This window comes from Lepidochelys kempii, chromosome 1 (assembly GCF_965140265.1).
Source record: "Lepidochelys kempii isolate rLepKem1 chromosome 1, rLepKem1.hap2, whole genome shotgun sequence".
Taxonomy (NCBI): Eukaryota; Metazoa; Chordata; order Testudines; family Cheloniidae; genus Lepidochelys; species Lepidochelys kempii.
Genome location: NC_133256.1, coordinates 257,392,118 through 257,407,361, shown reverse-complemented (window position 1 = coordinate 257,407,361; position 15,244 = coordinate 257,392,118). Strand labels below are relative to the sequence as shown.

General features: G+C 45.6%; 2 protein-coding genes across 11 annotated transcripts in view; both read left to right on the top strand.

The window, feature by feature from the left end:
- The window catches only part of FAM227A (family with sequence similarity 227 member A), a 47,373-nt gene extending 43,105 nt beyond the window's left edge, over positions 1-4,268 (top strand). For 5 of the 6 annotated variants that reach the window (XM_073326452.1, XM_073326445.1, XM_073326458.1 and 2 more), the window contains 2 exons: positions 677-832; positions 1,346-4,268. In XM_073326452.1, the coding sequence (XP_073182553.1) occupies positions 677-832; positions 1,346-1,451 (262 nt within the window). In that variant the 3' untranslated portion in view covers positions 1,452-4,268. The remainder of the gene's footprint in view (positions 1-676; positions 833-1,345) is intronic. The other variant, XM_073326465.1, reaches the window with a different exon arrangement.
- A 1,216-nt stretch (positions 4,269-5,484) lies between these two features.
- Positions 5,485-15,244, top strand: part of DMC1 (DNA meiotic recombinase 1) — a 36,961-nt gene continuing 27,201 nt past the window's right edge. Inside the window, exons 1-6 of one of the 5 annotated variants that reach the window (XM_073326530.1) lie at positions 5,485-5,741; positions 8,524-8,614; positions 9,178-9,222; positions 10,312-10,458; positions 10,763-10,845; positions 13,796-13,848. In XM_073326530.1, the coding sequence (XP_073182631.1) occupies positions 8,558-8,614; positions 9,178-9,222; positions 10,312-10,458; positions 10,763-10,845; positions 13,796-13,848 (385 nt within the window). In that variant the 5' untranslated portion in view covers positions 5,485-5,741; positions 8,524-8,557. The other 4 variants (XM_073326512.1, XM_073326503.1, XM_073326521.1 and 1 more) reach the window with 4 other exon arrangements.

Genomic DNA, 15,244 nt, shown 5'->3' with positions numbered 1-15,244 from the left:
GCTGGCTTAGTCTGTGTGGCTGCAGAACTTTGTTCAATTGCAGGACCAAACCTGAAGTTGATTATGGCTTCAGACTGACAGAAACCAGATTGAAGAAGAGGTGATATAAGAACACGTTTATAGATAGGCCAGATAGTGTGGAGCCAATGTATAACCATACTGGTGGTAACCTTCAAGGGGACTGCTTTGCATTGAACAGAGTCAGGCTGACAGGCTCTCAGTAACAGAACAGAAAGGTTAAGAAAACAAGTATGGGAGGGAGCACCTGAATAAAAATGGGAGATAAAATGCTGTCTAATTGAAAAAGGCATGGAATAAATTAGATTGGGGTTGAAATGCAAGTTTTTCTACTGGGGAGTTTGAGTGCTTATAAAACTTAAGGGAGCAATGCCAGGAGGGAGGCTCAGCCTTTATCACCCTTGCTCCTTTGATCCTAACAATGAAGATCCCTGCTATTCTAATCCTAACCTCCCTGACAATAAAGCTCTGCCAGTACGCCCCAATCCTGACCTTAAATGTTCTGTGCTATTCCAGTCCTGAGCCCTCATCCCCTACCTGCTACAGCTCTACCAATTCATCTCAGTCCTAACTTATGCATCCCCTATTGTTCCTCTCATATGTCATTTAGCAAAGAAAAAACAAAGCAGACCATATTTTTTTCTTTTACATTTCAAACTACGGAGTCCACTCCAACCTATGCAGATGTGATCCGACAAGGTTTTAATCATATTCGCCATCTGGATGATGCCTTCAGAACAGTGCACCAGAGACACTGCAGAGAAATGAAGGATTTTGACCAGCATCAGTGGAAGGAGAAGCAAGAATTCCTCAGGTACAAAAATGAGTGTAGTTTCATTCTAGCATATTCTGTGATGATCTGAACCCAACTGATGATTTCCTTGTCTGCTACAGGCGAAACCTGTTAGCTAACATTGATTCCAGAGGAGTTTTGGGGCATGAGGAAATATGGGGATGGCTTTGTGCAGCTAGTTATTCCAGGGGGGTACAGAGATGCAGTGTGGTGTTTTTCTGACGTTGCTTTAGGTGGAATCTGAGAGCTAATGTTTTGTTTTGGAAGGGTGATCATGAATTTTGGTGAGGTTAACAGGGTGATTAAGAGAGTGAGTTTGGAGGGGTTGTGGAATGCAGAGCTTTCAATATTTATGGATTTGGGGATACAAGGGTTATCTAATGTCAGTTCCAAAGTGGTGAAGAAATCCTCTCCTAAACTTTGTTTGATTGCTCTAGGTGATTTAAGGTTAGAAAAGATTTTTCTTACTACTTTGAAAATACCTTTGAACAGTTTATATTGCTTTTCTCGCTCTCTCGCTTCCCCACTCCACAGAAAAGAGAAACAATTGCTGTCAGAGAAAGGAGAGAAGCTGAACCAATTACTGACCCCTCACCTGGATGTACTCTATAGTTCTGACAAGAGTTCAGGTCTGTCATAGAAGTGTCTTCATCCCGAAACAGCACCCTGAGCAAACCAGAATTCATGACTTCTCCCACATAAATGTCCATTCAGATCTTCATATGCATCTTAAGAGTATATTTTGGGCAGCCCACCCCAAAGCTTTCTCCACCAATTAGGAATAGACAAACCTGAAAAAAATGTGAAGATTCAGTTCACAGAAGTGCTCTGAGTTTAAAAGTTTGACCTCACTGATCTGGAAAACTGGGCTGGAAAAATCTCACAAGATTGCAAGAATGGAAGTAATATATGAGGATAAAAAGTCACTTGAATATGTTTTTAATAGTTTTCATAGTTTGGTTCTTTGGCAAAGATTTGAGTTGTTTTTATCTGAACTGACTTGGTCCCAAGCTGAAAGGCAGTGTAGTTCAGCCTCAGTGCATCCCCTTGCCAACAATATCTAGTAGTGGAGCTGTGCTGGCCAGCTCCAGACCCTCCCAGACAGGAGGAAAGTTGCGGGAGGCTTGCTGTGCTGGTGAAACCTGCAATGAATCCAGCCCTGTATCTCAGTTTTCCATGGTATAAAATAGGAATATTTTATATGCCACACATGGGTGGTGTGAAGCTTAGTTAAGGATTGTATAGCACTTTGAAGATGTGAAGTTTAAGTTCCATGTATCAGCATTATCATCTTAGCAGCACTTTGGGCTGAGTGGTAGCCTTTCCACCTTGGTCCATTCATCTGCTTTCTGGAAGAGCCTGTCTATAAACAGGAAAAACAGGCCAAGTTTTTTTAAAATAGGAGGCTAAAGCTAGGCCTTGTCTACACAGGAAAATACCAGTTTTACTGGTATAATTTAGCTATTCCAGAATAATTCCCCCACATGGACACACTATTCCAGAATAAAAGTGAGCTATGTGAGTAAAGTAGTTATTTCAGAATAACATCATTTTTATTCTGGAAGTGTCCATATGGGAAATAGCTTATTCAACAAGAGCTCTGTGTAGCAAAAGCCTTAGGCTCCTAAGCCCACATTCAGGTACCTAAATACATGGCTTGATTTTCAAAAGTGCTGAGCACCCAGACACTCCCACTGAGGAAGATGATCACAATTTGCCTTTCCATGTTTCATTTTCTCACATGGCAAATATTAGAAATGCCTACATACACTCCTACACCCTTGGGGACTGAGAGTGGTATTTTCAAAAGTACCTTGAAAGTCATTGGGATATGTGCTCTTTCCACTCAGATGGTTTCAAAAATCTCACCACAACTAAAGCCAACAGCTTTGATATACAGACATTCCTTTCCTGTTGTCAAGGATGATTCCCTACTCTGGCTCTTCAAGTGCAGAAGGTGGGGGCCCATAAGGATTCTAAAAATTAATACTGGCCACTCTTAAACTCCCAAGATTACAGCTTCTCTCTGACCTTGGAGGGGTAGATGCTGCTACCACCCAAATGCAAAAAAACCCCTTTGAACCCAGGAAGGCACACTTGGGAATTCTTCCCTGTGGGGTACCCTCAAGCCCTCCGTGGAAGAGCTGAGAAAGAAAACAAAGGAGATCAGCTATTGCCACCAGCTAATTAAACAACATATGCACAAACCTCTTAGGACACAAAAACCCAAACCTGTTCTTAAAAAGGGTAAACTTTATTAAAAACAAAAAGAAAGAAAACATCTGGAACTTACGCTATTGTTAGATTTAAAAAGAGGAAATATAATAATCAAGCATCAAGAATGGTTTTCTTGAGGTCCAGCTAAATGGTTACAGCAAAACAAAAGCATTTGGGGGTTAGCACAGAGGAGTCCACAAGCCACAAAAAAATAAACCTAATCGCATCTTCCTAGACATTTCCTGATCTACTTACATATATGGGGTTTTCAGTAAGTAGTTTCTAGGTATGATTGATGATTTTTCATACTTGGCTCAAAGCTTTTTACAACATAGTCCTAGCTCTGGCCCTGCTTTGTCTCCTCTCTCTGGGGAACAACAGACAGACAAAGTGGAAGTTTTTTTCCCCCAATTTTAAAAAGTTCTAGCCCTCCCATTGGCTCCTTTGGTCTGGTGCCTGCTCCCTTCCTTTTACCTATTGGCTTTTTTTAACCCTTTACAGGTAAAGCAAGCAGAGAACAGCTACTAACAGGGATTGTGTAGCTAACTGGCTGGCTGGGTGTTCATAAAAGGGAGCTATCCCCCACTCCCCCTTTCATTTATCACACCTGTAGCAGTAAGGATATATTTTATGGAATTATAGTGAACTAGTATTAACTGCAGTATTGAAGCTGAACTTGAAGAAGTAATTTTTGTTCACTTATCCAGGCAAGTAAGAGTACAATGTTTGTAACTGCTTTGACAGTATGAAGAGGCAGGATGAGCTGATGGATTATGCATGTGACTTTCTCAGATGCTGCCTTTTGTGACCTTAAACAAGTTACTTACATCAACATAGTCAGAAGAGGTCTATAATTTTGCATGTCAATTTTTTGCCAGCTAATTTGGAACTACCATGACCCTTATTTAGAGCTGCATGTGCAAGGCACCTTTAAAAACCAGGTCTAAACTTTGCTGTGGTTTGGGGGTAGGTGGTGTTGCCCCCGCAAACTGCAAGCCTCAGACAGGTGAAGATGAATTATTAAAATGCTTTGAAGACAAAAAGCAATTTAAATGTACCATGTCTGTTACATATAAATATTAGGACTTTATGCAATTTTTAATATAAATGTATGCGCCAATGCAAGATATCTGGTCCTTCCACCAGCAAAAGAGCAGCGAGCAGGCTTGTCAAAAGTTCCTGTATGAAAACATCGACCAAGATAATTCCCATTTGAGAATCTGGGAAAGCAGCTGGTTAGGAGGAAGGGTGGAGAAGTGATCCACTGTCCTGATAGCAATGAGTTTCCTTAAAAGAGGGACACAGTGAGTGAGGTTTCAGAGTAACAGCCGTGTTAGTCTGTATTCGCAAAAAGAAAAGGAGGACTTGTGGCACCTTAGAGACTAACCAATTTATTTGAGCATAAGCTTTCGTGAGCTACAGCTCACTTCATCAGATGCATATCGTGGAAACTGCAGCAGACTTTATATATACAGAGAGAATATGAACCAATACCTCCTCCCACCCCACTGTCCTGCTGGTAATAGCTTATCTAAAGTGATCATCAGGTGGGCCATTTCCAGCACAAATCCAGGTTTTCTCACCCTCCACCCCCCCACACAAATTCACTCTCCTGCTGGTGATAGCCCATCCAAAGTAACAACTCTTTACACAATGTGCATGACAATCAAGTTGGGCGATTTCCTGCACAAATCCAGGTTTTCTCACATCCCCCCCACCCCCATACACACACAAACTCACTCTCCTGCTGGTAATAGCTCATCCAAACTGACCACTCTTCAAGTTTAAATCCAAGTTAAACCAGAACATCTGTGGGGGGGGGGGGGGGGTAGGAAAAAACAAGAGGAAACAGGCTACCTTGCATAATGACTTAGCCACTCCAAGTCTCTATTTAAGCCTAAATTAATAGTATCCAATTTGCAAATGAATTCCAATTCAGCAGTTTCTCGCTGGAGTCTGGATTTGAAGTTTTTTTGTTTTAAGATAGCGACCTTCATGTCTGTGATTGCGTGAGTGAGTGAGGTAATAGCTTTTCCTGGACCAACTTCTGTTGCTGAAAGAGAAGACGGGCTTTGGATCAACACCAGAACTGAAGGTTTCAAGAGGAGCGAGCGGGAAAGCTGGTCTCCTCTTTCACCCTCAGAGGTTGATCCAACACAAGCTATTACCTCACCCACCTTGTCTCTCACACACCCTGGGACCAACAGGGCCACGCCACCACACTCCTCAAAAGCACATGTTCTTGGGAAGTGACTAGGGCATGGCAGGGCTGGTTGTGTCACCCCCGCCGCCCTGTAGGCCAGACCGGGGCTGTTACACTCGGGTGCCCCTGCGGCGGGCGGGCCAGCAGGGGAGAAATGACCCGGCCCAGGCACGGCACCGGGCAGCAGCAGTACACGCAGGCCCCACGGTGCAGGGGGCACTGGGGCAGCGCCTCCTCCCCTGCCGGGACTGAACGGAGCCCTCGGGCTGCCCACGTTCCCCGTCAGCCCCTGGAGCAGCTCGGAGCCGGGAGGCCCCTACAGCGCGCCCGGGCTGCCAGCGGCTGCAGCGCAGAGCCTCAGCCCGGGAGGGATTTGCAGCCCCGCCCGGGCCCCGAGCGCCTCCTGACGCCACTAGGGGGCGCAGCGTCACACACACCCCCCGGCTTCGCACGGGCGGGCGCCGCGCTGAGGTACGGAGAGAACGTCGCTGACTCGCCCTCCCTTCCATGGTACTGCCTAGCTTCAGAGTCTTCCCCCCAGTCCCACCCCGCGTGACCGTTCGCGAGCCCGACACTACCATTCCGGGCTGGGGAAGGGGGTCCGACATCTGATACCGGCTCATATCTCGAAACTCTCCCAGGGGCGCTAAATATGGATCGTTCCATTAACGAGTAGAGCCCTGGGGAGAAGATGTACTTTAACGTATGCCCTTATACAGAATAACGTTCTACCGGTTCCCGGCTCCCCAGTGGTAGAGTCCTAACCTCTTCCATCGAGGCGGTATGGTCACGTTCTACCGCCGCAGACGGCTGAGGGCGTCGGATACCTACCAGTGCGCCTGTGCAAGATGGCTTCGAGTCCGGGTGCGCGCGCAGGCGCGCGCTCGGGTAACCGCCGCCTCCTTTTCGGTTCAGTGCCAGCCCTTGTTAGCGGGAGTTTTGAGGCGGGAAAGGGGAGGCGACTCGAGCTGGTCCCTGGCCCCTCTGCCACGAACGGCGAATAACGGGCGGGGCGGGGCAGGCGCTCTCAGGCGGCGGGGGCTGCGCTTGGGGTGAGCGGGGGATGGGTCCCGCCGGCTGCTGCGGGGCTGAGAGCGGCCAGGTCAGTGGGCGTCGCTTCCAGCCGTCTCCCGCTGCGCCTGGCCAGAGCCTCTCTGTCCCGCACAGAGCAGTAGCGCTGCTGTGGCCTCTGCTCGGCTGAGGCCTGAGCTAACCGAACATTAGAGCGGCCTAGCTAGGGGGCTCGGCGCTGTGTCGCCAGAGGGCTTGGCTACGCTTGCAAGTTAGAGCGCAGTAAAGCAGCCCAGGGCACCCCAACTCCTGAGGTGTCCAACCTGGCAAGGCACTTAGAGCGCCTGGACTCTGCAGCTGGAGCGCTCCCGGTAATCCACCTCCTCCAGCAGCATAAAGCTTGCTACACCCTCCCCCCCACCCACATCCATGTGGACGAGGTGTTGCATTACTGTGCTCTGATCAGCTTCCAGAAACTGTCCCATAAGCCCCTGAAGTCAAGTGGCCACTCTTCTCATTGTTTTGAAATCAGCTGCAGGTAAAAGTGCTACCCCAATGCATTGCTCTTTGTGGCGTTGCAAGAGCTGCTAATGTGGCCACACCAGCAGGAGAGTGAATTTGTGTGGGGGGGTGGAGGGTGAGAAAACCTGGATTTGTGCTGGAAATGGCCCACCTGATGATCACTTTAGATAAGCTATTACCAGCAGGACAGTGGGGTGGGAGGAGGTATTGGTTCATATTCTCTCTGTATATATAAAGTCTGCTGCAGTTTCCACGATATGCATCTGATGAAGTGAGCTGTAGCTCACGAAAGCTTATGCTCTAATAAATTGGTTAGTCTCTAAGGTGCCACAAGTACTCCTTTTCTTTTTACAGCAATGGAGAAACCCATTCCATCGGTGTAGGAAGCAGCTACATTTCAGCACTGTAGTGGCACAGCTGCTGTAATGTGTAGACATACCCTGAGAAGACAAGTAGGATTTGCCCCTTTATTTCTTTAACACGTATCTTGGGAGGTGTAGAAATAAACATAGCGGGGCAGTAACTCTGGTTAAGGTTGGAGTAATAGCGAAGGGTTCACGCTTTTTCCTTCTCAAGGCTCCCCCAACCCCATGCACAGCCCCATGTTCTGTCTCAACCCTTTATCTCCCGTCTCCACGCCCTGTTCCATGTTGTCCTGTGTGCTTGGAACCCTCCTTATCTCAGTGCACCAGACTAACAATAATGATGTCACACACATGTAAAGATAAAAAATATACTTCAAGATAAATTCATCCTCTGGGTGCATTTGTGCCTGATTTTTGGAGTTGGTCTGTATAAGTTTTTAGATACAACTCCAACTTGGCTGTGGGGCAGAGACACATTACCACAGTAGGAGCAGTGGAAGGCTCCCCAGAGAACAGGGGAGTGTCTACACTGCTACACCTCTTAACAGGGTGTGGCATAGTTTTTCCTACATCCGTTGCTGGCCAGTAGGAAGGTACAGCCTTGGCTCTGCCTCCTCTGCCAATTTTGAGTTGCCATTTGCCCAAAGGGGAGCAGTCCCCTTGCCCTTTTGAATGCAAGGAATGCAGGATTATATGCATTTCAGGACAGGGAAGGGAGGATTTATTTTTAAAAAGTACAGAGAGAGGACTGTAACATGCCCTTTACCTTTTATATTAATTTTTCTTCTGTCAGTATCTGAGGGCAAGGAGCTTGTTAATGTTACTTCAGGAAATACTTCACCTCTTGTTATTAATATATTAAAAGAAAATTGATACAGATGACTAAATTTTCATAACTGGCAGGGATTCCATCCATTTGTCTCAAGGAAAGAAATACATTGTGGTGCCATATGGAGGTTTCAGAAACAACTTATTTGAATATTTTTCATTAGAAAGTAAGATAAGTCATTCCATTTTATTTTTACTTCCAAAGAACTCCTGTGAAATTACACCAATTTTTTCTTCCTTTATTTCCATTTCCTCTAGTCAGGAAGGCTCTTTGTCACTTCAGTCCTCCCTCCAGAAAGGGAAACCTTGCCTAAGCCAATTTGGGCAGAGTGGGTCTTCTGAGAGCAAAACAAGATTCTCCCTCCTTTATTGGGGAGCTAAGCACCTTTGCCACACATCCATCCCCTGCTGGCACGTGCAGTGAAGGACCAAGCTTAGAATCTGAATTTGGATTCTTAAGTGATGGTGCATCGATATCCCACTATGCCATTGAACCCCTATTAAGAGTACTTTATAATTACTTTATGTATTTCCACCCTGATTGTGTGTTTGTTTGCCTTTTTTAGTACTGACTGACTCCTTATTGCCTGCTCTTTCACAATGAAAGCCATGGAGGATCAAGTAGTGCAAGAAGAAGTAGGGTACCAGGATGACGAGGTATTTATGGATTGTGAAAAAATATGTTGCAGGGTGGTACATTTGATTACAATCTAAAGCAAAGAAAATCTTGCTTCCCTGCTCCCTGCACACCCTTATCCTTCAAGATCAATTGTTCTTTGTCAACGTCTCAAAACACATACACCCAAATAAATTATGTAGGCTTATTGTTATCATCAATACATGTTTTACGCTTAGAGTAAAAGAGATCACAAAAAATTGACTTTGAATAAGGGGTCTCCAACCTGAGAAGGTTGAGAAACACTATAGTAGAGAGTCAGAGGGAAGAGTATCATTATATGGCTTCATTAGTAGAGTTTCTCAGCATGATTGGTGGCTGTGTTTCTCCGGATGGTTACACAGTATGCAGACGAGAGGAAATGCTGAAACCCTTTTGCTTCTTTCTTTGTTGTGCCTATATTGGTAGGTAGTAGGACATGTACTATTATGAAAAGCAATCCAGGTCTAAGGATTTAAAACTGACACATTAAATTGTCAGTAAAGGTAACAAAGGTGGTGAAAAAAAATGACCAAGATTCTATCTTTCCTCCTGCCTCATTTAGGAATCCTTGTTTCAGGATATTGACCTGTTGCAGAAACATGGAATTGTAAGTATAAGTAATAGATATTATCTAGACAGTTCTGCATGGGATGTTATTTTAGGAAAGTTACCAAAAACCACTTATCCGTGAGCGGCGGTAGCGACGTCAACTGAATAATTCTTCTGTCAACCTAGCTGCATCTACACTGGGCAAATTTTGTCTTTGATAGTTTACATATTAAGGACCACATTTTCAAAAGTGCTTACCACCCTGCAGCTCTTGAAAATATGGCCACTTATTTTAGCACCTAAGTGAGAGCAGTTGGATGGTGAGCATTTTTTGAAAATCTGGCCATAGATTAGTTTCTGCACTAGCCAGTAACTATCTATAATTACTCCAATGTCTTCTCTAGCCCCTACATTATACTGTGAGTGGCTTTGTTATGCTGTTCTCAGAATGCTGGTGAAATGGGGAGCAGTTTTCTTACTAGTTAAAAATTCTTCAGTAAGCTCCACCAGTAGGCTTCTCTCAAACTGGAAAAAATAACTCAATGATTTATATTAAGTGAGTGCTTATTATACCCCTTTATGTATAAGACTTTTCTTCTTCATGACTGGCTTTTTTTCATCCATCCTTGTCATCATGATATGCACAAGATAAACCCAAGGAGAAGACAGAAGCTTCTCAATGGAAGCTATTAAGTTATTCATTATTCTCCCTCGTGTCATTTGCACACAGCTCCTGTGCATAAATGAGAGACACATCCAAGTTTTTACCCAAAGAAGGCACTTGTCTGGGGGTGACAGTTTGAAGCAGTGTCCTTTAAACCTTCTGCTACTATTTTATCTAAGTAACCCACTACATTGCCTCTGTTCCATTACATTTCCATTGAAGTCATGGCACAGCCATTATTCAGAAACACCGCGAATGCATTCCCACCCAGGAGTATCTGTAACATTTGACAACAAGCAAGTGTATTCTTCCCTGGACATATTTAGAACATTCAGAAGCAACAAAGCAGTTATATCTACTTTTTCTTAGTGAAAATAAACATACATGTGAACGTACAATATAAAGGGCTACACAAGCTTTCTTTACTTTCCAGTCGTAGCATTTCATGAGCTAGTGATCACAGAATGTGAACTTTCTTCACAGAATGTGGCTGATATTAAAAAGCTGAAGTCTGTGGGAATCTGTACCGTCAAAGGGATCCAGATGACAACAAGGCGGGCATTGTGCAATGTGAAAGGGCTTTCAGAGGCCAAAGTGGACAAGATCAAAGAAGCAGCCAACAAACTAATTGTAAGCAAATCACATACCTAGCATTTTCAACTTAGAAGCCCACCCTCCCTCCCCTGCTAAGATACTTTGCAGCATTTTCCACTGCAAGCATTAGAACAATCATGCTTACAAGTGATTGTGCTTATTAGTCTGAAGTCAGAGATACTGCTTTATAGTCAATAGCAGCCAGACTGACAAGTATGATGGCCCTTGACAGGTTCAGCCAGATGAGAGGTCAATGAGGAGAAATGGATTTTGGCTGAGGATATCACATTCTTCCTAAGTATCAGACCAAACTGAATAATTTCTTTTGGTGTTCCCCTAGGAACCAGGATTCTTGACTGCCTTTGAGTACAGCGAGAAACGGAAGATGGTGTTCCATATCACCACTGGGAGCCAGGAATTTGAGTAAGTTTATCTCTACTTAACCCCTGCCTGAGCTTTGCCCAAAAAGTAATCATATTCTTTTTCTCCAACTGGCTACAAAACAACTATTAGAGACACATGTTCAATTAGGACACAGTGGGTGCACTTGCAAAAAAGCAAGAGGAAGTGAGTCATTTAACCCTGCTCAGAGTAGGGTTGGGTGACACTGATAACAAGCCTGATTCCTGCTTACTCTGCAGTCTCCACTCTTGCTACCACCTGTGTAACTGTAATGGTGGTGAATTGTAGGACCTAAATTTGCTTGAGTAGACTCAACCTTTTTGTATGCTAATCAAGCTCACACACATGATAGTTTCATGTCAATAGCATGCACCTCAAATCTAATTTCAAAAAGTAAAAGTACTAGCTGACCCTGTTTATTTTGCTTGAGGTTTATGCAGGAAAACCAGAAAAAAATTCCCCACATTCATCCGCTTTCCCAGAAGTGACACAATATATGTGCAATATGGTGGAATGGTTCAGCAGCAAAACCCCCATCTGAATCAGAAAGGACTCTTCCTCAAAATGTAGGAGCAGACTGTTTGGTTCTTGCATGCGCATGCACAAGGAGGCTTCCCTCCTTTGTGTGTTCTGCAGAGGTGCCAGGCACAGTTACAATCCGGATACTGTCTTGACTGCAATGACTACTTCTTCAAGCACCCCCAGTTTGTTAACCATCCTACAGGGGACAAAGAGGAGGTGGGTGTCTTTACACACTGTCTCATACCAGACAGTAGAATAGCTGACTGTTTAAGGCTGCACTCCTTACACCCTTCTAAGGGGTAGTGTAACCAGGGCCAGATTAATCTTTTGTGGACCTAGCACTAAACATATTTGTGGGCCCCCATGGAGGAAATGGAGCATGGCGTGGGGAGGTCAGTCCCCAGACAGAGGGGCCAGCCAGGGTCAATGGAGCATGGCATGGCAGGGGCAGCCCCACTCCACCCAGCCCAGCACGTGGGCACTATTTACAAACCGGCAGTTGCCAGACGCACAGTGGCCTGCCCGGCCCTGTGCTGCCAGCGGACACCTTCCCCTCTGGGGCGGGCCCATGCCACACCACAAAGTGCCCCCTGCCCAACACCCTCCGACTCCCTATGCCCAGAGCCCCCCGGACCCACTATGCTCATCGCCTCCTCCAGATCCCCCCCACACAAATGCACCATGCCCGGTGCCCCCCTGCCCACAGCCCCACCACAACTGCCCAGAATCCCCCACAGAACCCACACTCCCTAGTGCCCCAACACACACACATCTTCCCTGCCCCCTCACAGCCCAGTACCCGCCCCTTCTGACCTCCCAGAGACCCACTCCCCCAAGCCCTGTCTCCTGGCTGCACTCACCGGCCCTGCTGGGAGGCGACTGTGTCTGCCGGGCCTGAGCTGGCTGAGCAGCTAAGGCTGGTTCTGGGGCCAGGAGTCGCTCCGTCCCTTCAGGAGTGGCTTGATAAGCCAGGCCAGGGCCTACCCCGGCCACGCTCCCTCAAGATGCCTTGCCTGGAGGGGCCCAGCCAAGTCCCCCACACTGTCCCGTCCCCCTGACCTGGCTGAGACTGGCCAAGCTTCTGCACCAGTCCCAAGTGGCTCGGCTCCAGGGAGATGGGTGAGGCCCCACAAATGGTAGGAAGCAGAGACTGCCAGGAGCCAGGATACACTGGGGTCCAGCCGGGGACAGAGAGGAGCAGGGGGTGAAGCCAGCCGGTGGAGAGGAGCCCTTGGTCAATGGGCACGCAGGCAGAGAAGAACAAGTGGTGAGCAGGGGGAGCCAGCAGGATCTCGGGCCACAGTGCAAGCAGAATAGTCCGGGGCCCCTTCTGAGCATGGGCCCATCTCCATGGAGCCACTGGCGCCATTGTAAACCCAGCACTGAGTGTAACAAGTGCATTGGGAGCACTGCTTGGGAGCTTTAAGAAGCATTGTTTCTAAAAGAGCGTTTCTCAAATGTGGCTACCAGTGGATTTTTTTGCAGCCATGACAACCTCCAAAGCATGGGCGGAGATTGGGATGGAGGGAAAAGCAGCGGCCCCTCCTGCAGTGCCTAGCTGTTGCTCCTGAATAGCTGTTACCAAGGGCAGCGAGAGGCACTGCCTTAGTGTTTGCATTGGTACCACCAGCAGGGATTGGCGCCCTGCACCACAGAGCCTTCTTGGAGGTTCCAGGCAGCGCTTCTGGAGATACATGGGGCTGGTGTGTATGGTGTCAGAGGTGGCTCTTGTCAGTGGAGGTGGCTGTGGTATTCGGTCACTGGGATTCTCCCCTGAGCAGCTCCCCCACTCCTGACCAGCCAGGGCACGGGGAGCCTGGGACTTCACAGGTGGCTGGTGAGTTCCCAACCCACCTTCCCTGGGGTGGGTTCTTGCTGCAGGGCCGCAGGAGGCAGGGACAGAGAGATGGGTTTGTCAGAGTGGCCATCAGCAAGAGTTGGTGGCCGTACACTGACGCCACCAAAAAATTTGTTGTGAGAACCCCTGGTCTAAAGGAGTTCTTTCTGGGCTGGTGCAGCTCCACACTGTTCTTAACAGTGACTTGTGCCTTAAAGGTACTTTCTGGATTTTTTTTCTTGGTGGAAAAACAAGTGCAAAATGACTAAACATAAGCAGAAAATAAATTGAAAATGTGGGTAAATTAATAGATTAGGATTTTTAGCAATCCCATGACCGCTTGTTGGTGGAGCCTTATCTTCTCAAAAAATACGTTTTCTCTTCTATCTACCAAATGGCCACTCGAGCACCTGTAGAAGGGGAAGCTGAGACAGAATTAGCACTCTGTATACCAGGGATCATGTGGTGCCCCTGCACCATATCACATCATGAGTTACGTGCAGGGCCTTTTGGATGAGAACAGATTTTCTTAAAGTGGCAAAGATTCCCCTTTTGACATTACTCTCATGACTGTGGGCATTTCAATATGCTTAACTTTTTCTCTCCCTCCAGTAAACTATTGGGTGGTGGGATTGAAAGCATGGCAATCACAGAGGCCTTTGGAGGTGAGTGAACCATATTAAATGGATTTTATTGAGTGGATTACCAGTAGAGAGCTGCAGCAGATGTTTAGGTTTTAAAGCAAGCTACATTATTTCTATCAAATTCTCATCACACTGGACCTGAAAAGATGGAGGTTGAGGCTCAACTGTAATGGACGGTCCCTTTCCAGGGTTGATGTAAGCAGAAATAATCCCATCTTTGTCAGTGTTTTGCCATTGTTCTTCTTCAGTTGCTGCAGATGAGGGTTGAGCTGAGTAACGCTCACATTTGGAGGCATGCTGGTTCAGTATGATATACCATTATGAACAATGTTGCTCAGGAAACATTTCCCCATTTTGCTTCCCCATTTCTTCCCAGTAATGAAACCTTGATGTGAGATTTCCTGCTGATACATACTCTTCTCCACAAAGAATCAAAACTTAAAGTTCAGTCCAAAATAGACTATTGTAATTCAAGAGATGTGTAAATATTTGCACCCAGCTTCTCTCATTCATCAGCTTTACTACAGGCAAAAGTCACAGTGTAAAGCAATATAAAGTATGCAGATCCACGGATGTGACATATGTCATTTTGGCAGCACCGTACAGAATTCAAACTGAGATATGAGCAAATAATGCAATGCCCTTCATATCAGATTTAGATAGTAAGCTATTATTACAGCAAAAGTCAATCAGCAAGATCAAAAGACTTCAGCAGCAATAACTACAGTTTATCAAATAGAGCACGCTCCCCTTTTAAAAAGTGTCCTTGAGGCTTGAACAGTTTGATGAAATATTTTCTTGACATGTTGTCTTCAAATATTATCTCCTGGTCTTCAAAGTAATACCACCAACTTGAAATCTAGATAAAAATGAGATAAAAGTTGTTTCAGGTGTTACCCCCACCCTTGAGTCTCTTGACCAATTTTTATGGATTTAAAATAACATTTTTAAAATTTGATTTTCTGTTCTCATCTGTTATGTGGAAGACACACACAATTGATAGTGGAAAATAACTATCTTGAGTGTATAAGGGAAGTAGGGAAAATAACTATAGACAAAGTGCTGTCAAATGTACAAAGTAAGCAAACTGAAATATATTTTTTTAAACCTTTTAGCTATTGCAAACTTAGGTATTACTTGTAAAAATAGTAAGTTAAAATATTTTAGATGGAAGTATGTTTTTTTTAATTTATAGTATCCATTTAAAATCGATGCTAATATTTCCATTTGAGTGCAACATACCTCTGCAGTAAATGGAATTCTTTGTAGGTTGATTGTCATGATTATTGCAGTGTTTATCTCTTTTTTTGAGAAACGGTTTCACCTTCATCATTCTTGTCTCCAGTAAGATGTCTTGATGTTTGCTAGATCCTACACACAAGTGGGAATGGCAATCACACCACCATTTGGATTGTTA